The sequence below is a fragment of the Elephas maximus genome, chromosome 4 (genome assembly GCF_024166365.1).
Source record: "Elephas maximus indicus isolate mEleMax1 chromosome 4, mEleMax1 primary haplotype, whole genome shotgun sequence".
Lineage (NCBI taxonomy): Eukaryota > Metazoa > Chordata > Mammalia > Proboscidea > Elephantidae > Elephas > Elephas maximus.
Window position 1 is genome coordinate 82,289,350 of NC_064822.1, and position 23,077 is coordinate 82,312,426.

The window sequence follows — 23,077 nt, forward strand, 5'->3', positions numbered from 1 at the left end:
TAAACTCACTTATCAATAATTACACTGAATGTAAATAGCCAAAATGCACCCATAAAGAGACACAGAGTGACAAAATGGATAAAAAATCAGGATGCATCAATATGCTGTCTACAAGAGATGCACCTTAGAAACAAAGACATAAATTTATTAAAAATCAAAGGATGGAAAAAAAAAATCGAGCACATAACTACCAAAAAAGAGCAGGAGTGGCAATACTAAACTCAGATAAAATAGACTTTAAAATAAAATCCACCATAAAAGACAAAGAAAGGCACTACAAAATGATTAAAGGGATGATCTGTCATGAAGACTTAATCATAATAAACATCTACGCACCCAATGACAGGACTCCAAAATACATAAAACAAACTCTAACAGCACTGAAAAGAGGCAGTGACGATTCCACAATAACAGTAGGAGACTTCAACACAACACTTGCGGTAAAGGGCAGAACATCTAAAAAGAAACTCAGCAAAGATACAGAAGAGCTAAAGAGCACAATCAGCCAACTCGACCTCACAGACATATATAGAACACTCCACCCAACAGCTGCAAAGTACACCTTCTTTTCCAATGCACATGGAATGTTCTCCAAAAATAGACCACATCTTAGGCCACAGAGCAACCACCAACAAAACCCAAAACACTGAGATAATACAAAGTATCTTCTCTGACCACAACACCATCAAAGTAGAAATTAACAACAGGAAGAGTAAGGAAAAAAAAAAATCAATTACATGGAAACTGAATAACACCCTGCTTAAAAACCACTGAGTAGCAGAAGAAATCAGAGATGGAACCAAAAAATTCATAGAATCAAATTAGAATGAAAATGCATCATGTCAAAACCTGAAGGTCAATTTACAGCAATAGATGCACACATCAAAAAACAGGAAAGGGACAAAATCAAAACATTAGCTACATGACTTGAACAAATAGAAAGAGAACAGCAAAAGAAAACCACAGCAACCAGAAGAAAGGAAGTAATAAAGATCAGAGCAGAAATGAATGAAAATAAAGAACAGAGAAACAATAGAAAGAATCAACAAAACCAAAAGTTGGTTCTTTGAAAGTATCAACAAAATCGACAAAGCACTGGCCAAACTGACAAAAGAAAAACAAGAGAGGATGCAAATAACCCAAATAAGAAATGAAATGGGGGACATTACAACAGACAGAACTGAAATAAAAAGGATCACAACAGAATATTATGAAAAACTATACTCCAATAAATCTTAAAACCTAGAGGAAATGGACACATTTCTAGAAACACATTCCCTACCCAAACTAACACAAAATGATGTTGAAAATCTGAACAGACCCATAATAAAGAGATTGAAAAGGTAAAAAACAAAACAAACAAAAACTCCCAACAAAAAAAGCCCTGGCCAAGATGACTTCACTGGAGAATTCCACCAAACATTCAGTACTACTCAAACTATTTCAGAACATAGAAAAGAAAGCGATACTTCTGAATTCATCCCATGAAACCAGCATAACCCTGATACCTAAACCAGGCAAAGACAACAGAAAAAAAGAAAATTAAGACTAATATCTCTTAAGAATATAGATGCAAAAATTCTCAGAAAAATTCTAGCCCATAGAATTCAGCATCATATCAGAAAATAACACACAACAACCAAGCAGGATTCATACCAGGTATGCAAGGATGGTTCAACGTTAGAAAATCAATCAACGTAATCCACCACATGATCATCTCAATCAACACAGAAAAGGCATTTCACAAAGTCCAACACCCATTTCTGATAAAAACTCTCAAATAGGTATAGAAGGGAAATTTTTCAACATAATAAAAGGCATCTAGGTAAAACAAATGGCCAACATCATTCTTAATGGACAGAGGCTGAAAACATTCCCCTTGAGAACAGGAACAAGACAAGAATGCCCTTTACCACCACTCCTATTTAACATTGTGTTAGAAGTCCTAGCTAGAGCAATAAGGCAAGAAACAGTGATAAAGGGAGTCCAAATTGGTAATAAAGAAGTTAAACTGTCCCCATTTGCAGATATTACGATACTATACATAGAAAACCAAAAAGACTCCATGAGAAAACTACTGGAACAAATAGATTCAGCACAGTGGCAAGATACAAGATAAACATACAAAAATCAGTTGGATTCCTATGCACAAATAAAGAGAACGATGAAAAGGAAAACAATACCATTTATAATAAAATAGCCCCTAAAAAAATAAAATACTTGGGAATAAATTTAACCAGGGATGTAAAAGACCTATGCAAAGAAAACTGCAAAACACTACTTCAAGAAACCAAAAGAGGTCTACACAAATGGAAAAACATACCATGCTCAACAGTGTGAAAATGACAATTCTACCCAAAGCAATTAACAAATACAAAGGAATACTGATCCAAATACCAAGAACATTCTTTAAAGAGATGGAAAAACTTAACCTTATATGGAAATGGAAGAAGCCCTGGATAAGTAAAGCACAACTGAAGAAGAAGAATAAAGTAGGAGGACTCACACTACCTGACCTCAGAACCTACTACACAGCTACAGTACTCAAAACAGCTTGGTACTGGTACAATGACAGGTACATTGACCAATGGAACAGAATTGAGAACCCAGATGTAAATCCATCCACCTATGGTCACCTGATTTTCAACAGGGCCCAAAATCCAACAAATGGGGAAAAGACAGTCTTTTTAACAAATGGTGCTGGCAACACTGGATGACATCCAGCTACAAAAAAAGTGAAACATAGCTCTTACCTCACATCATATACAAAAATTAACTCAAAATGGATCAAAGACCTAAATATAAAGCTAAAAACTATGAAGTTAATAGAAGAAAAAATAGGATCAATGTTAGAGGCTCTAATACACGGCACTAGCAGGATACAAGCCACAACCAACAACACATGAGCTCCAGAGGATAAGCTAGATAACTGGGATCTTCTAAAAATTAAACACGCTCATCAAAAGACTTCACCTAAATAGTAAAAAGAGAACCTACAGACTGGGAAAAACATTTTGACTAGTACAAATCAGACAAAGGTCTAATCTCTAAAATCTACAAGAAAATTCAACACCTCTACAACAAAAAGATAATAATCCAATTAAAAAATGGGCAAAGGAAGTGAAAAGACACTTCATCGAAGACATTCAAGCGGCCAAGAAACACATGAGGAAATGCTCACGATTTCTAGCCATCAGAGAAATGCAAATCCAAACCACAATGAGATGCCATCTCACCCCAGCATTACTGGCATGAATCAATAAAACAGGAAATAACAAATGTTGGAGAGGCTGTAGAGAGATTGGAACTCTTATGCACTGCTGGTGGGAATGAAAAATGATACAACTGTTTTGGAAAACCATATGGCGCTTCCTTAGAAAGCTAGAAATAGAAATATTATATGATCTAGCAAGCCCACTCCTGGGAACATATCCTAGAGAAATAAGAGTCAACACATGAACAGACATATGTATACACATGTTCACTGTAGCATTATTCACAATAGCAAAAACATGGACACAACCTGATGCCCATCAACAGATGAATGGATAACTGTGGTACATACACACAACGGAGTATTATGCAACAGTAAAAACAAAATGAATCTGTGAAGCATCTCATAACATGGAGAAATCTGGAGGGCGTTCTGCTGAGTGAAATAAGTCAATCACAAAAGGACAAATATTGAATGAGACCACTACTGTAAAAACTCATGAATAGGTTTACATACAAAAAGAAAGAATCTGATGGTTATGAGGGAGGGAGGGGAGGGGAAAGAAAAACACTTAATAGGCAATAGGTAAGTGGTAACTTTGGTGAAGGGTAAAACAGTACAAAATACTGCAGAAGCCAGCACAATCTGTGCAAGGCAAAGGTCATGGTAGCTCCATAGACACATCCAAACTCCTAACCGAATTGCTGGGCTATGGGCTGTGAGGACCACGGTCTCAGGGAATATCTAGCTTGATTGGCATAGCACAGTTTATAAAGAAAGTATTCTACATTCTACTTTGGTGAGTAGCTTCTGGGGTCTTCAAAGCCTGTGGGCAGCCACCTAGGATACCGACAGGTCTCACCCCTTCAGGAGCAAGGAAGAATGAAGAAAACTAAAGCACAAGGGAAAGATTAGTCCATAGGACTAATGGACCACATCTATCACAGCCTCCACCAAACTGAGTCTAGTACAATTAAATGATGCCTGGCTACCACCACTCATTGCTCTGACAGGGATCACAGTAGAGGGTCCCCGATAGAGCTGGAGAAAAATGTAGAACAAAATTCCAACTCAAAAAGAAAGCCCAGACTTACTGGCCTCACAGAGGCTGCAGAGACCCGGAGAGTATAGCTTCTGCACATACTTTTAGCTCAGTAATGAGGTCACTCCTGAGGCTCACCCATCATCCAAAGATTGGACAGGCCCATGGAACAAAACCAGACTAAAGGGGCGCACCAGCCCTGGGGCAGGGACTGGAAGGTAGGAGGGAACAGGAACCCTGGTAATAGGGAACCCAGGATTGAGAGTGGAGATTGTTGACATGTTGTGGAGTTGTTAACCAATGTCATAGAACGAAGTATGTACTGTTTGATGAGAAACTAGTTTGTTCTGTAAATCTTAATCTAAAGAATGATTTAAAAAAAAGGAGGGGGTTGACTTAAGACACAACCTAATCCTGTAGATTGAGTCCTGCCTTATGAACACAACTGCTTCTAATCCTGCCTCATTAACATCGTAGCAAAAAAAAAAACACAAAACCCATTGCTGTCGAGTTGATTCCGACTCATAGTGACTCTATAGGACAGACTAAAACTGTCCCATAAGGTTTCTAAGGAATGGCTGATGGGTTCGAACTGCCAACCTTTTGGTTAGAAGCTAAACTCTTAACCACTATACCACCAGGGCTTCATTAACATCATAAGGTAGCATTTACAGCACATAGGAAAATCACATCAGATGACAAAATGGTAGACAATCACATAATACCGGGAATCAGGGCCTAGCCAAGTTAGATGTGTATTTTGGCGGAGCACAATTAAATCCATGACATTATGCATGCTTAAATTGTATTTATTTGTGAGCTTTATGTTAACATTTCTAAATGGTTAAGTAAAATTTGGGGGATCATGTTTTAAAGAAAAAAAACCTTAGTCGTCTAATCATATTCTATACTATTACATACGTTCAATGCAAGGACTGATCATGCAAACAAGACATATTATGGTTTCCTACTGTATTTAATGCTGGCCTATGTCTAAGGACTTGAAGCAGTTACTGATGAAGATCAAAGACCACAGCCTTCGGTATGGTTTACACCTCAACGTAAAGAAAACAAAAATTCTCACAACTGGACCAATAAGCCACATCATGATAAACGGAGAAAAGACTGAAGTTGTCAAGGATTTCATTTTACTTGGATCCACAATCAACAGCCATGGAAGCAGCAGTCAAGAAATCAAAAGGAGCATTGCATTGGGCAAATCTGCTGCAAAGGACCTCTTTAAAGTGTTGAAGAGCAAAGATATCACCCTGAAGACTAAGGTGCTCCTGACCCAAGCCATGGTATTTTCAATTGCATCATATGCAAATGCAAGTTGAACAATGAATAAGGAAGACAGAAGAAGAATTGCGGCTTTTGAATTGTGGTGTTGGCGAAGAACATGGACTATACCATGGACTGCCAAAAGAACGAACAAATCTGTCTTGAAAGAAGTACAACCAGAATGCTCCTTAGAGGCAAGGATGGCGAGACTGAGTCTTACATACTTTGGACATACTGTCAGGAGGGATCAGTCTCTGGAGAAAGACAACATGCTTGGTAAAGTAGAGGGTCAGCGAAAAAGAGGAAGACCCTCAACAAGATGGATCAACACAGTGGCTGCAACAATGGGCTCAAACATAACAAAGATTGTAAGGATGGCGCAGGACTGGGCAGTGTTTCTTTCTGTTGTACATAGGGTCGCTATGAGTCAGAATTGACTCAACGGCACCTAACAACAAGGTCTAAAGTCACACTAAAACATTCAAACTTAAAATTGTCCTGGAAGAAAACAAGATGCGAGATGAACCAAACCAAGTTGAGAATAAAAGTGAATATGTAAAGGCTTTTCTTTCTTTTTTTTTTTGTTGGGTTAAATGTCTTAGTTTGTCTTCTGTATGTTTACCAAATGTTTTCATTGTACTATTTATAATAATTTTAAGTGCCTTTAAAAGCAAAGAACAAAATTAAAGGGAAAATTCCCCATCCCATTAAAACCTATTGCCGTTGAGGCAATTCCGACTCATAGCGACCCTAAAGGACAGAGTAGAACTGCCCCATAGAGTTTCCAAGGAGCGCCTGGTAGATTCGAATTGCCGACCTTTTTGTTAGGAGCCATAGCACTTAACCACTAAGCCACAGGGTTTCCCAGGGGAAAACCAGTCCTATGAAAAATAGTTAAAGCACATATTTGAAGCAGTAGGAGTTATATAATACAAGACAGCCCAATTTCAGACGGAAACTTCTTGTTATCTTAAATCAATTACAAACATAGAATTAAAAGGTTTGCACTCACCTACTAACCTAATTGAGTGCCAGTGGCTCAGTTGTTAAGAGCTTGGCTGTTAACCAAAAGGTCAGCAATTTGAATCCACCAGCCACTCCTCTGAAACCCTACAGGGCAGTTCTACTCTGTCCTATAAGGTTGCTACGAGTCAGAATCAACCTGGCAGCAACAGGTTTTGTTTTATTTTGGTTACTAACCTAATGGTTGGCATTTTGAACCCACCCATCGGCACCACAGAAAGGCCTGGTGATCTGCTTCTGTTAAGATTACACTCAGGAAAACCCCACTGAACAGTTTTACTCTATAACACTTGGGGTCACCAAGAGTTGGAATGGCCTCGATGGCTATGGATTATAGATGGGTTAAGGGACATAAAATATTTTCTATAGTTGTGCCTCAGTCCCCAAAATAAAAGGAATTGTAATTGTCACTCACTAATACCCCTTTTTCATTATATGTTGAAGAAGTTCTAGCAATAGGAAAAGCAAGAGAGAACATTGTTGTAATTTTCATCTTAGAGAAATAAATTATACTAGTTTAATGATCACTGGAGTATATCATTTGGGAACACACTTTGAGTCTGTTCCTCCTTTTCTTCTTATATCCTTCCTTCACTCAAGGAGAGGTTGGGCACAACATAAAAAGTAGTGTATCCTTAAGGGAAAGGCCAAGGTTAAGGAAGATGGAAATAATAGGGTTCACCTCTCAGTGCCACCCTCCCCCGCTTCTTTTCATGCTCTAGGTTTAGGAAACCCTGGTGGTGTAGTGGTTAAGTGCTATGGCTGCTAACCAAAGGGTTGGCAGTTCGAATCCACCAAGTGCTCCTTGGAAACTCTGTGGGGCAATTCTACTCTGTCCTTCGGGGTCACTATGAGTCGGAACTGACAGGACGGCACTGGGTTTGGTTTTTGGAGGTTTAGCAGGACAATACTGGGCAACTACCACAGGAAACGGCAAATTTGAAATGTGCTGGGCTGGCTTTCACTTTTTTCTCTAGAGGAATCTGACAGGGCTCTCTTTTCAAGTCCCGTGAAGACACTTGCCAACCAAACACAGTTCAAAATTTTCTTCTTGGTTCGTCTCTCAGAACGGCACATTCATGACAGCAGAATCTTATCTGCATGATTATGTAATCAACCTGAATACCATCTTTCTTCTAAGGAGCAAATAAAATATTACAAGACTTTTGATGTAAATAGTCTAACTTTGAACCTTCTATGTACAAACAGATATGACACAGCATGCTATTGTGTTGTTTTGTTTTCTAAATTCCTTGATCTTTCAATAGCTTTTCACAAAAGAATTAATTCACAGAGCACAATCACTGAACTCAGCAAAATGAATGCAATTCAGAAGGTTGCCATTGTCACTGATATGCAAATCCTAACCATTGTTTTATTCATCCTCCCTTAATTTAATGACCTAAATGCAAAAATAGCAATTTCTCCCCTCTCCTTTTACACAAAACATCTTAAAACATAATATATACATTTATTGTTAAGGATACCATGGTATAATGGGAAGAAGCTAGATTTAGCTTTTAGCTGCTAGGATTCCAGTCTCAGCTCTACTTAAACTTCCTATACTCAAATTAAGAAATTGAAATAGAATAGTTTTTAACTTTTGTTTTAGCAGCAGAATCTTTTATTCAAACAATCTTAACTAGTAGACCTGAATATATAAAAGTGAATGATACTGTTTGGGGGTTCTTGGAGCCTCTTGGACTCCAGTGAACAGTTTGAAAACTGTTTTCAGTGGTTTCTGAGGTCCTTTCCATTGCAAATACACTTAAGACAGCGGTTGTATGACTTTCTTCAGACCCTATTCAACTTTCCCATCCGTTCATTCTCTTAAAGTTCAAGCCTCTCTATGATCCATCAGGGATCCTTGACCGATTCATCTTCGTGTTTCTTATGTTGCTTAGCTCAGCAGCAAAAAAAAAATAAATATTTCCTGAATAAAATTTCAAGGATACGATGGGGTCTATAAAAATAACTCATTTCCATATTGAAGTGTGTAACAGTAGTTTTTTTCGAAAGAAAATAATGAAAAGTTTATAAAGTTTCTTAATTTGAAAAATAATCTAACTCTAAATAATAGAAAAGTAGAATAAGAGGTATATTTTGAAAAAGAGTAACCTTTGAATGCTTATACCAGAAAATTGTTTTTAATAAAAAAAAAACTACATGTTACATTCAAAGCAACGATTAACAGGATTATTTTAGACTTCATAAGGTACTTTGTTTAGAAAAGTTAGAAGCAGCTCATGGAAACGTTTAATTTGTATTGTACCCATGGAAAAAAAGGACTTGACAGGATGTATTATTCTCCTAACGGAGATGTTAGCTATTGAAATAAAAAGTGATCAATAGCAAAATATGGAACACTATACCCCAAGTACCTACTTGGTTAAGTAAACTCATTGCCTCCCTTAGACTCTTGTGAGGGGCCTTTAAATTATACCACACAGGGGAATTTCTTCATAAAAAAGAAAATTTTGCCTCAATTTTATTAACTTGCTTTGGAGGTTCCCTGACAACCAAGTCTGCCGTGTTCTAATTTGCAAGACTTCCTTTAGCCAATACAAATTCTTTTAATATCAGTTGATAACATTTATTAGTCAACTAATAATACCAAACATTTACCATTGCCTGGCACATACTTTTTGGTGAATAAATACATGATATATGTATTATTTCATTTAATTCTAATAGTAAGATATCATTTATACCTACATTTTTCAGACTAGAAAAGTGAGGCATGGAGAGGGTAAGTAACTTTCCCAAAGTCACACAGCTAGTAAGTAGCCAAACCATGATATAAGGCACAGCTGGTTGCAGCTACCATGCTCTTAACCATTATGCTATATTGCTTTCATTAATTAATAGTAATTTCTTAAAATATTATTCTAAACACAATGCCTTAATACGATATATTAAAAAAAATTGCTTTAATCTTTATGTCATCTTCTCTTTAATTATCCCTTGCTCAGAGACTAAATTTTCCTTTATCTAATTAATTAACGAAGAAGACATCGATCCTATGGTTACCAGGTATATGTAATATAATTTACATGTTTCAGTCGCATGCTTTGATACCTACCAATAAAAATAATGGATAATAGTCAATGGATTTCTGGTACCAAGAAAAACTCAGCATTTGTTCCTCTTAACAGGCATTCTTTAGACCCAAGATGGTTACTGGTCTTAATAAGATGGTAACTTTTACTTATGTAAAATTTACTCCAAGGTTGAATTTTCTTCATAAAACATTTCTTTGAATAAATTAAAGGATACTAGTAAACTAGTAACAAAAGCTAAATCAACAATTAGGTTAAATGTTGAATTTCTAACAAATATAATCTGTGAGTTCAAAGAATATTAGTTGCTCTTTCAGATAGCCCAGAACAGAAAATTGAGTAATTCTGTTTTTCTTAAAAAAGTATACAAAACTATATACTTTTAAGGTATCGATAAATTTGTGTCATTTCCATGATGATATCTACTGTTGGCCTTAAGCCTTAGAAACCCTTTTATGTACATTAATTAACCTCAAAACACTTTAAAAGTAACCTAACCATGTTTTGGAGTTTCTACGTGGTACAGAGTTAGCACCCTAGGCCACTAGCTGAAAAGTTGGAGGTTCAAGTCCACCCAAAGGTGCCTTAGAAGACAGGTTTAGTGATCTACTTCTGAAAAATCAGCCGCTGAAAACTCTACAGGGCACAGTTCTACTTTGACACACATGGGGTGAGTCGAGACTGACTTAACAACAACTGGTAACCATGTTTTGATTAAAAGAACACAGGATGCCTTTGAGGAATGGGCATGGACTTGTGATCAGAAAACCTCGCTCTGACAGAGTTATGTTACTTTAGTGTAGGCACTGATAGAACTTGAAATATAATTTCCAAGTTTACCATTTATTTCACTGGTTGGTAAAATAAAAACAAATGCTGTGGTAAAGCTTGTGTGTACTGATGATTCTCTTAGCACGTACTGAGACACCACAAAGTTGCTGAAAACAAGGAAACACAGAAATAGCATGACAAAGACACTGCTTGTACCATTTCCATTGTCCAAATGTCAAACACCTCCTGGGAACCCTAGAGGTGGTAATAACTACGGAAGCAGTTCCTAACAGGTTCTTCCTTAAAGGGGATTCTTGAAAACTGCTGGGCTCTGACTCTAGCCCATATGGGCTTGGAAAAGTCAGAGAAAATGTTGGCTGCACTCTTTCAGTCCTATTAGCATATGTTCTTTAGTATGCAGGATGTCTCTGTATATAATTTAATTGTTGTTGTTAGGTTTTTTTTTTCCTCTATTAATACATATGCAAATGACTCACTCTTGCAGCTGTGCTGTATTAATCATATGTGTGCTTCTGTCTGTCTGCCCTGCAGGCTCAGGGTCGAAGGGAGGGGAAAAGAGGGAATTCAGTCTTATAACCTGCAAGAAAACTCACTCATGCAGACAGAAGTCCAACAGCAAACAGCTCACCAGGGTTGCAACTGAAACGAGGAGAAGTTGATCATTTTTCACCCTGCAGGGAAATGACTGCCACCTAAAAAGTTAAGGGGTGGTAGGGTATTTAGGTAGTTTACATTCATCCTTGCAAGGAATTCCTTCAATAATAAAATTCCTCACATTTAGATGTTACAATATGGTTATTCCTTCTTTATTGATTTTCTGGGTTGGTTTCTCTTGGCCAGCCACGTAAATCCATGCTCAGTCATTCACAGTGCTCTGGGAAATAGGAAGCATTTACTTGTGTCCTGTCATAACTATTGACCTCCTTCAAGACTAGAGGGGAGGCCGATAAAAAGATGAACTTGAATTTTTCATCCACGTCTACCTTGTGTTACTCTGTATCAGATAGACTCTTAAGCCATTTTCACTATAACTGCCATGTGCCTTTGATAGCTATGACAAAAGATTGATTTCAGTTGATATTTTCTATGGTTCATTCTCTAACATGATCACACATCATTTATCATTTTCTGTATCCCAAGAAAGCTGGTTATTGATGTTACTAATTCCTGGAGCTGCATCCTCATGTGATTTCATTTACGACAATTTGGAATTTCGAGTCTTTATTTCCAAAATTAGTACTATGGATTTCTCTAAACAGAATCATTTTAAAAGTACAATTAATTCAATAGAAATTCATGATTGAATGCTATTTGCTTACTTTGAGTAAAATATGATGATCCAAGAAGAATTGCAGTCTTTTTCCCTTCTGCTTATCACTATTAATCATTGGTGGGAGTCGACATTTTTGGCTTCCTATAGGTATAACAGGTGGCAACCATCTTTTGGCCAAAACAAATACAGTATTTATAAAGCGAGAAATAAGTGGATAAATATTTCCTTCCAATTTCACATTTTAGAATCCTAGTTAAAAAAAATTGAAGTAGTATACTACATTACAACTACTACTATTAAAAATATTCATGATGCCCATAAAGCAAAATGCGAAATAACAAAAATGAATATAAGAAATAAATGTTAGATGGACTGTTGCCATCATTTGGTCTTATTAATTAAACAGTTCTCTTAGCTGATTTTATCTAGCATGAATGTCTAAAAATTCAGAGTATAAATTTTTTAGCTTAAATAGGAATGCCTACTTGTCAATATTGAAATTAAGCTAGATCATTTTTCTTTATAAACTAATGACCCTCCTTTAAAAAGAGATCACAACAGGAAAACAAATATTAAAGGCATTATTGGTTCTTAGAGGGAAAGAAGAGTGGTTCGAAGAGGAAGAAGGGGGGAAAAAAAAAAGCAGGAGGAAGCAGAGGGGAAGAAGGTATACTCAGAATATGTAACTGCTAATTGCCTACTTCCCATTTTGGTAATACCTTCTTGAATTGCTTCGAAATATTAACCTTAGTGTTGTATTGGCAAGGTGAGCCATATTGAGGCAATAAAAGTACCTCTATTAGTTCATATTCTCATATTTATGTCTGTACATACATAAAAAACACACCATAGTAATAATCAAATAGTGCAATATTTGGTCTTTGATAAGTTATAATTACTTTAAAGGAATTAAACCAAAAAAAAAAAAAAAAAAACCCATTGCCATTGAGTCAATTCTGACTCATAGCGACCCTATAGGACAGAGTAGAACTGCCGCATAGAGTTTCCAAGGAGCACCTGATGGATTTGAACTGCCAACCTTTTAGTTAGCAGCCGTAGCACTTAACTGCTATGCCACCAGGGTTTCCGTTAAAGGGATCAGATAATCTGTAATAAATATTCAAAACACACTCCTTATGCAGCAGCCCATGATTATGGTAAGAAAAAGGGAGAAAAGAGCAGGAGAGATAGAATTAGCAGGGTTTTTTTTTTTTTTTCCACACTAAAAGAATCTTTCAATAGGGACAAAAAAAAGTTAAATTCTTTGGTCTTTGAATTGACATCATTTGTTCCAGAAGTTAATCATACACTGCTCTGTTGTTATATTTAAAACTATTATGACCTCGTGATTGTTTCTTTCATTTAACAAATATTCACTGAGCGCCTGTTATTTCCTAGGCATGCTTCTGGGCACTTGAGATACATTATTGTAACAAAACAAATGATGATCCCTGCCCTCATGGTGTTTACTATATTTGGAGAAGACAGACAATAAATTTAAAACACAATCAGTAAATTATATAGTTTGAAGATGACTACCCGTTGCCGTCGAGTGGATTCTGACTCATAGCAACCTTATAGGACAGAGTACAACTGCCCCATAGGGTTTCCAGGGAGCAGCTGTTGGATTTGAACTGCTGACCTTTTGGTTAGCAACCGAGTTCTTAACCACTGTGCCACCAGGGCTCTGTAAAGATGACTAGTGCTATAGAAAAAAAAAGCAGAATAAGGGAAATAGGAAGTATGATATCTGTGGATGAATTATTTTACAATTTTAATACATTGGTTAAGGTAGGCCTCAAAGAGATGATATTAGAGCAAATACTTAAATAAGGTGAGAAAACTAGTCCTGAATACATACTAGGCATATAGAGTTCTTCGGTATGTTTCTTTTATCTCAGCAAATGGGAGTCTTTTTTTATTACATAGTTTTAACGTATATCTTAGTTGAATTCAAACTACTTATTTGTTTTTCCATGTGCTAACGATGCTTTTGATATTTATATTCCTGTTATTGTCTCACTTTAAAAGATCCAGTTGTTGTCGAGTCATCTTCCAACTCATGGTGACCCCATGTGTGTTAGAGAAGAACTGTGTTCCATAGGGTTTTCAATGGTTAATTTTTTGGGAAGATGATCACCAAGCCTTTCTTCCAGGGTGTCTCTGGATGGACTCAAACCTCCAACCTTTTGGTTAGCAATTGAGTGCATTAGCCATGTGAATCCACTCAAGGACTCCTTTGAAAAGATAGGGAATAATTTATATATGAAACTAATCATTGATATTCAGCTTAATTCCAATATTATAGAGTGGGTACAGCTATTTGAATAAAATAGATAACATAATTTATAATTTTAATGTTAAGGTTCATTCATTCACACTTTCATTTAACAGATATTTATTGAGCCCATAAATATTTCAAGCACTAGGTTATGTGTAAACAATGTTAAGTCATCGACTTCATAGACTTTTCCATCTGGTAGAAGCTAGAAAGCAATATATAGAACATATTCTACAAGTGCTATGAGAGGAAAAATAAGTGTGCCCTGGGTACACATAGGAGCTACTTTAATTGAGACTTTGGATCAATAAAGTCTTCTGTGAAAAAGTAAGGTTTTAACCTGAAATCTAAAGGGTAGGTAGGAGTTAGCCTGGTAATGATGATGGGTAACAGGTTTCAGGAAGAGAACATGCGACATGCAAAAATCCACAGAGGGCAAGGAGCTTGAAAACACCAGGGAGTCATTTAAGGACATTAAGTAGGAGGAGGATATAACTGGATTTTTTAAAATTAGAAAGGTCATTCTCACTAATGTGTAGTAGCAAGTGCATTGAATGAGGCAACACCAAAGACAGGAAGATCAGTAAAAGCATGATTGCAGTAAACTAGGTAAGCAATGAGGGTAACCTGGCCCAGAAGAGTGACAGTTATGATGAAAAGAAATAGACAAATTCTTGAGATATTTAATAGGTGGAATCAATAGACTTGGTGAATTAATGTAAGGGAAGAGGGAGAAAGAGGAGTTAAGGACACTACTCATATATCTGGGTTGGGCGGTAGATGGAATGATACCATTCACTAAAGAAGACCAGAGGATGCACAGATCTGGGATCAAGGAAGAGAACTGGTGAGTTCCATCTGGGCTCAGTTTATGCTGCCTGTACACATCTATATTTCCTTTTGATAGTCAACAAGCAGTTAGACATATGGGTCTGAAGCACAGGAAAGACTTGAAAGGAAAAGAGACGAAAGTGACTATTTCATTATAAAAAAGATAAAATGGTGTCTCGGTACAGCATGTTGTCTTCTTTATATATATAATCTCAATTAAGCCAACTTTTCTCTATAAAAAATAAATATATAACAGTGCTTAGAATATCTTAGCTGCTCAAAGAAGTATATAGTTAGGTTATTTTTCACATAAAGAGTTTTGGCTTTTTTTTTTTTTAATGGTAAGGATCTCCAGAGACACAAAATAATATTTAAGTAATAAATGGTGGTTTTATTTAAAGCCTATCATTTTGATTGCCTTATAAAATCATTGTACTCATCTATTTATTCTTTCTTATAAAGGTCTGGTTATTGCTTTGACTTATCATAACATGACCCAAGTGTGAGCAATTATATGCAAAAAATCATTTCAAAAGAAAAACAAATGGTAGCTAAACAAAGTCAACTATAAGTAGAAATATATTTAGTGTCCCTCCTGAGAGCTAGGTGTTAAAAACAAGGACTTGAATTAACATATATCTGTGTAAAGAGACATGAAATGGAAAATGCAGAGTCTGAAGTAGACAGCTGTCATTATGAATCCCGCTTTGCTTTCAGTATTGCGATGTGTACAGAGCATTTGTGTTAGCGCCAATTAATCAGTGCTATTGTTGTGATTTGATTAGCAGATTACTGAGTTAGCAAATGCGTTAAAAGGGGCAGTGACTCCAAAGTTTAAAATAAAATCTCCTACGCTTAGAGAAGGAAATGCAAATTGTTTAAAGACCAGGAGTTTTGAATTCTATAATTTGTTTTTTTTCTTTATCAAATGGAGAAGTGAATATAGAAGACAAAGTTCTGTAATAAGAATTACGTGAGACAAGCCTTGTAAAACCCTTACCAGAGAACCTAGTTTAAGAAAGTACTCTATAAACCATGGCTTCTGGGAGCTAGTGATATCAGTTGTTATGGCACTTTCCATGGTTTAAATTATTTTTTTTAGACATAAGGAAAGGAAAATAGCAAACTTTTTGTTTTAATTATAATATAGGTATCCCATTGAGGCACTGGTGTTTCAGTGAAAAACTCCCACCTACCACATGATTCCTGGCCAATGCGCCTCATGCACTTTCACCCCCCCTTTGTCAGTGGAGGCCTGTGTGTTGCTATGATGCTTATTAGTCTGGAACTTCTAGACTAAGAGAGACTAGGAAGAAAGGCCTGGTGCTTGATGTAAAAAATCAGCCAATGAAAACCTATGCATCACAACAGTCTGATCTGAATTGATCATGGGGATGGAGCAGGGCTAGGCAGAGTTTTGTCCTGTTGTGTATGGGGTCCCCACGAGTTGGGGCAATTGGACGGCAGCTAACAACAACATCAACAACCATGCTATTCCCACTGCCATTGTATGAGGATAAACCAAAAAAACCAAACCTGCTGCCGTCGAGTCGATTCTGACTCATAGTGACCCTATAGGACAGAGTAGAACCGCCCTATAGAGTTTCCAACCAACCTTTCTTACTGCTGCCTTGTAAAATGCAGCTCTGAGTTTACAGCTCCCTGATTAAACAAAAACAAAAACAGAATCCAAGTTAAGAAACCACCAACAACAAACTTTTGGTGGTTTTAAAGAGAGCCACCAGCAATTGGTGCTAGACAAGACCTAAACCACCACCTCCCCCTTATTAAAATTTGGCTGAACTAGCCCTGTTTCAATAAACATTCACGCTGCTTCTCACTTCTTCCTCATTCTCCCTTCTCCACTTTCTGACCACCACCCCCCACCCCCGCCACAGTACATATGAATGGGTATCTTGTGAGAGAGGTAAGGAAAGAGAGAATTGGGTCTACAGCTTTATGAGAGGGCTTGGTTCTTGAAGAAAGGTGCTCCTCCCACCCTTGTCAAGTTAGGAGGCAGATTCATAAAAACTGGAGAAGCCTGAAAGAAGGAGAAACTTGCTTATTGTTCCACAACTGGATGCTTGTTGAGCTGAAAAAGTTAAAGTCCCACCCACTAGGGACATGGTGAGAGAGTTCTTAAGAGAACTTGACACTGGAGTTTGGGGTGTATGTAAATCAAGACAGAGCAGCGCCTGTTTTTCATCAGATGTTTTCTAAATCTGGGGGTGGTATGGAGAAGAAAGGTGGTGTACATGTTTCATGTTGGGACCAGGTCTGTGGTGTAGTGCCTCCATAGCCCTTAGAGGGCATGGAAGAGAACCTTAATGGAATGCCTCAGGGTTTTCTGAGAAAGAACACTGAGGCTGAAGGAGGAGGCAGGATGCTTGCTACCTAAACAGTTGCTGACCAAGGAAGGTGATGCCCTAAACAGAAGGATGGTTGGAAGCACAGATCATCAAATATACCTTAGCCTACTGAGAAAGACTCCAAGACTCCAAGAAAACTACACGTACACTACCTCCAAGGTGTCTCAGAGGTACATTACGCTCCCTTCTCCTTCCCCAATCCACATCTGCACAGGCAGTAAGCTGGAGTTGAAGCAGCAAAAGAACAAGCCACACCCTTCCTCACTTCCGGTCTCTAGATCCAGGGTTCTTGCCTACTGAGGGAAGAGGAGGCAACAAGATGTGAACTGGATATGAAAGTAAAGTTTCCAGCAAGAATTGAATCCTAATAACCAAAATGAAGTCTTAATAGCTGAAAGGGACCAGAACGTGATGGATTCTACTCAAGATATTATTAAGGAGTGGAAAATGGATAGTTAACAGAGTACAATAAAAACAGAGTTTGGAGAATATTAAAACTGGTTCACACGCTATACTTGACTTAGATGAATCTTCTCAAAAACAGGTTTACAAGATTGGGGTTAAGACAAAACTTCTGACTACCCATTAACCCACTGCCGTCGAGTTGATTCTGACTCATAGCAACCCTATAGGACAGAGTAGAAATGCCCCATACAGTTTCTAAGCAGCACCTGGTGGGTTCAAACTGCCAACCCCTTGGTTAGTAGACATAGCTCTTAACCACTACGCCACCAGAATTCTGACTAGGCTTTGTAATTAGCTTTTCTTCTACCCATCTGGGCAGGTCTGTGGAGAAGAAAATATTGAGGTGCTGCCTTAAAGCACAGAGAGCAACTGTAGAGAAGGCTGAAGTCAGGGTTAGGGGCCTGTGAATATAATAACAGTGATGAGTAGAAAAATGAGTTGGTGTAAGCACTGTAGTGAAGGCGGGAGAGTCAATTCACTTCAAAGAAAAAGCTAGAGTCTCCGCCATGACATGCTTTTGGAATGTGTCTGCACCTGAATACTACTTTTTCATTAACAGAAGATATGTGTATGTGTGTTTGTACATATTTTTTTTTATTATTTTTTTAATGGCTTACTGTCATGGACTGAATTGTATCCCCCAAAAATATCTGTCAACTTGCCTAGGTCATGATTCCCAGTATTGTATGATTGTCTACCATTTTGTCATCTGATATGATTTCCTTATGTGTTGTAAATCCTGTCACTATGATGTAATGAGATGATTAGTGGCAGTTATATTGATGAAACCTACAAGATGAGATAGTGTCTTAAGCCAATCTCTTTTGAGATATAAAAGAGAGCAGCAAGCAGAGAGACAGAGGGATCTCATACCACAAAGAAAGCAATGCCAGGAGCAGAGCGCATCCTTTGGACCTGAGGTCCCTGTGCTGAGATGCTCCCAGGCCAAGGCAAGACTGATGACCAAGATCTTCCTCCAGAGCCGGAAGAGAGAGAAAGCTTTGCCCTGGAGCTCATGCCCTGAATTTGGACTTGTAGTCTACTAGACTATGAGAGAACAAACTTCTCTTTGTTAACGTCACCCACTTGCCATATTTCTGTCATAGCAGCACTAGATGACTAAGACACCATGAAAGAGTTTTGGATTATTAATTTACTTGTTATAACAAAATGCTGATTACTTGGAATTCTAACTAAAACTCATAAATTTTCATGGTAAAATATCACTGCTATAAAAAGGAACTTTATCCCATTATAGATCAAATTATAGTTAAAGCAAGAGCAAATATGTTTATGCTTTAAGTTTTCCTTATTTTCTGATAAAGAAAAATTTTTTATATTCCTAAATTTTAAGGGAATATGATTATCACATAAGAACAGAAATAAGACTTAATTTTTTATCAAATATTCTACTATCATCTCTAAAGGAAAACAAAATGAAATGGTTCCCTAGTGGACTGGCTTTCTACTAGAGTCCTGTAATAAAACATAAGGGATGCCTCCGACTTGCCCTCACTTCTTCTCACCTATAACCCCACAGTGAAAAGGAACGAGAATGTCTAACTTGCTTTGAAAACTGATATCCTAAAACTATTTCCACATTCAAATCTCCCCTCTTCCTGTAACTCCACTCCTCTTTTTACTTTTACCTATTACAATCATTTTTCTGTATTGTAGTTATTCCCCAGATGCCATTTCAAAGGATAACAAATGTTATGTTACTTTTATTCTCCCCATGGCTCCAACACTTCCCAAGGTATTTCCAGCTCAAAGAAATAGCTCACACACTATAGCTTTTCGTAGAAAAGGTGGAAAAGGAGTGAACGTTATTAACCTCTGCAGAACACAGTATGTCTCCGCTATCATACTGGCAGTTCCTCCTATGAAACGCGACTGGTTTTACAGAAACCCACCAGGTCTTCTCACAATCCCACGTGACAGCCAGATGTATCTGTCTCTTGATGCTACAATGTAGAACTACATTTTGCCTTACAGACTAAGTTCATCTATTATGACAATGCACTTTCATGAATACAATTTAATTTTATTAACTACAGCTGCTTTACATTTGGCTCCACAAACATGCTATATCTTTCAGGCTAAGGAAAGCATAAAACTTATCAGAAGGGAGATAAATCCCATTACTAAATGACTTTTTTCTTATTAAATGCACAACTGTAAGGTACATTACAATGGAAACTATGATAGATTTTGTAGCATGTTGATTCAAAGATTAAAATAACTAATGAAAGCTACTTTAAATGTAACTGTATGGATTCTCTTTTCAATACCAGAAACAAAATTTCTAAAACCACTTACATGTACATCTGGTAAAGTTATCACTGGCATTCTTACATGCATGGAAATATGGATTCTGCAGGGCTAAAAGGATTTTAATTGGGATGTTCAGGATAGAGTTGTACTCATTTAATCACTTGTTTATTTGGTCTACTTTTCCTTGTCTGCCCAACTGAGCTGGCATTAGCAGGAGAATAAAGGGACCTACAGAATGCTTCATTATTAGGCATCTTGAACAATTTTAAATACATGCTACTTTAAGTTGCCTTGATCCATAATTATACGTTTGCATATCTTTTTTGCATTTTTTTCCTTTTGTCTTGATAGGGACCATTCTGGGATGAAATTATGGCAAATAGTAATCAGACCAAAAGTCCAACTTATTTGTTAAATCATACCAGGCAATAAAAGCTTACAATAAGCTACCTTAAGTAGAGAAAATAGGGCTAAAAACTAAGAGACTCCATCTCTCAACTTGTGTTTGAGGATCAGTACCAATAAATTAAAAAAAAAGAAAACTGTGAGACAGATATCACTAGTCAGTTTTATTTTGCTTTAACACGATAATAGCTGTTTTCGATATTTACTTAACCTTTGTCTCTTCTGTATTGTTTCCTGACTTACCTGCAGTTGGAGTGGGCCTAAGCCTGGTGTTGCTGCGGCAGCAGCTGCCATGGTAGTTGGGATCAGCTGAACAGGGTAAGGGTCACCTAAGTAAGAGAATAATAGAGGCGTCAGCACCTTTTATCTACTCTCCACCTGCAAATTAAACTCACGCATTCACTCTTTCCAAAAGCCTTCTTTTGTGTGCCTTGCTGAGGCCTAATGAAAAGCTCTATTGTGCAGCCTTTTACTAACACTCTTTTCACAATTCTGGCTGAGGGAGGAATGTGAATAAAAGGCACAAGCAATTAAGGCGGAAACCTCATCCTTTTTTCATGATGTATTTAGGAAAATGGGAGAAAAAGTGCTCATTGATCAGAGGGCTGCATTTTATAACACACACACACACACACATGCCTGACAATCTTGATATGATCACAGCAAATTTATAATGTTCTAAAAGGAGCTTAACTTATTTTTACTTTAACAAACTGACCTCCAAAGATTTAAGACAAATAGCTTATCTTTTGGATACTGTGTTATTGTATTGAATTAAAGAATCTCTTACATAATAACTTATGAACAAATTTATGATAAAGAAGACATTTTATGTACTCTTTAAGTTATATAAAATACTGGTTTCTTGTCACTCCAGAGGTAAATGTTGCACAAAAGATTTTATCCAGAAAACAGTAGGCGGTTCCCCTCCAAAGGATTTTGTTTCTGTGAATACCCTTAAAAATTTTTAAAAAAACACAACTGATTAAAATCAACCTTGAAGTTTTATTACATATGATCTATAAAAATGTAGAGACACACACAAACATACATGTTTGTGCACACAGATGCACATACCAAAGGATTATTCTATATATTCTTAATCCAAATCAATAGGCTTTTTCACTTAGTGAAGAGATGTGACAGACTTTCTGCATACAGCCTAATGATCTCCTAACAGATACAACTAGTAATTCATATTATTAGTCATTTGGAATATGATAACAGCAATTAATTGAAAACAGTAACTGTAAGAACAATTTATAACATATGAAACATTTTCTTAGAAACCTAATTTTTGAAAAATGTATCACATGTCAAATATATGAATAATGTAAGTTAAATAACTAGACATATTCATTCAAAAATATTTATTGAGCACCTGCTATGGGTTAAGCATTACCCTTGGCATGAGAAATAGAGCTTTAAAAAGACTAATATGCAGAAGTGGATTTACTGGGAATTTCTTGAAGCTTAATCATCGAGTTCTGGGAGGGGTCTCCTAGCAGTGTGTTCACAGGGTCATATGTTTTTAAACTTGTTCATGTCCTTAATTTTATACTTTGCTGTGATTTCTTGTTATACATACATATTCACTTTTATACCTAAGTTTGAATATATAACTTTTGTATTTTTATTCTTAAAGAAGGTCCTTCAAATTATGTTTTCGGCTTCAAAATACCTGAATCTACCTCTGCTCATCTAGTTGCCTCAGAGCTTAAAGTTTAATGGGAGAAAAAGATATGATTAGTATAAAAAATAATGACTGCTAAAACAGGGAAGTATATAGTGCTATAGACTACACTGCAGGTTCCCCAAACGTAGTCTAAGAGGTCAAAGGCAGTCTCCAGGAAGAGGTCACGCTTAAGCTGAAACCTGAAAATTTTAAAGTGAGCAAGGCAAAAAGAAGGGAAGAGTGTTCTAGGCAGGGAAGTAATTTTCATGAAGACTGAGAGTCAAATGAGAGTGTTGAACAATAGACCATTCCCTACATGGTTGAAGAAGTACAGGGAGGAAAGTAGAGATAAAAGGGGCTGCAGGGGGACTCAGGGGTCAGATTATGTACAGCTTTATAAACAATATGAAAGAGTCTAAACTGTATCCTCTAGGAGAAAAGAAACCATGAGCATGGAAAAAAATTTTTTTGTTGTTGCATAAGATCGCCTGGGCTGGTGTTTGGAGGCTCTAAATCAATTAGTGAGCAGGTACAGAAATCTATACAAACAGTAATAATAGTTTGGACTAGGATGGTGACACTGAAGATGCAAAGTAATGGGGAGATTCATCTAATTTTCAAGAGGTAGAACTGACAAAAACTTAATGACTATCTACATATGAGAAGAAGAGCAAGAGAAGACTCAAGGATAACTAAAGTGGTTTTCACTTAACAATTGATTGAGGAGCAGCACTATTTGTGGAGTTTGGAAACATGGACGAGAAGCAGAGTTGCTGAGTATTGGCAGGTGGTCAGAAAGGGGGAGAAGAGGAGAAGGAATAAAAAAAAATCAATTTTGGACATTTTAAGTTTGAAATTAGATATTCAAGCAGGGGTGTTCATTCCTATTGCCTTGGAGGTGATTCTGACTCATAGTGACATTATAGGACAGAGTAGAACTGCCCTATAGGGTTTACAAGGAGCTTGGTAGATGCCAACTGCCAACCTTTCGGTTAGCAGCTGAGCTCTTAAAGACTGCACCAGCAGGGCTAACCATGTTAGGATTTTAGGAGAGAAGTCCACATAAGAGACATAAATGTGAGAATGGTCAGCA

General features: G+C 37.0%; 1 protein-coding gene across 21 annotated transcripts in view; it reads right to left on the reverse strand.

The window, feature by feature from the left end:
- The window catches only part of SOX5 (SRY-box transcription factor 5), a 1,155,824-nt gene that overhangs the window by 101,027 nt on the left and 1,031,720 nt on the right, over positions 1-23,077 (reverse strand). For all 21 annotated transcript variants that reach the window (XM_049885159.1, XM_049885162.1, XM_049885160.1 and 18 more), the window contains one exon: positions 20,553-20,638. In XM_049885159.1, the coding sequence (XP_049741116.1) occupies positions 20,553-20,638 (86 nt within the window). The remainder of the gene's footprint in view (positions 1-20,552; positions 20,639-23,077) is intronic.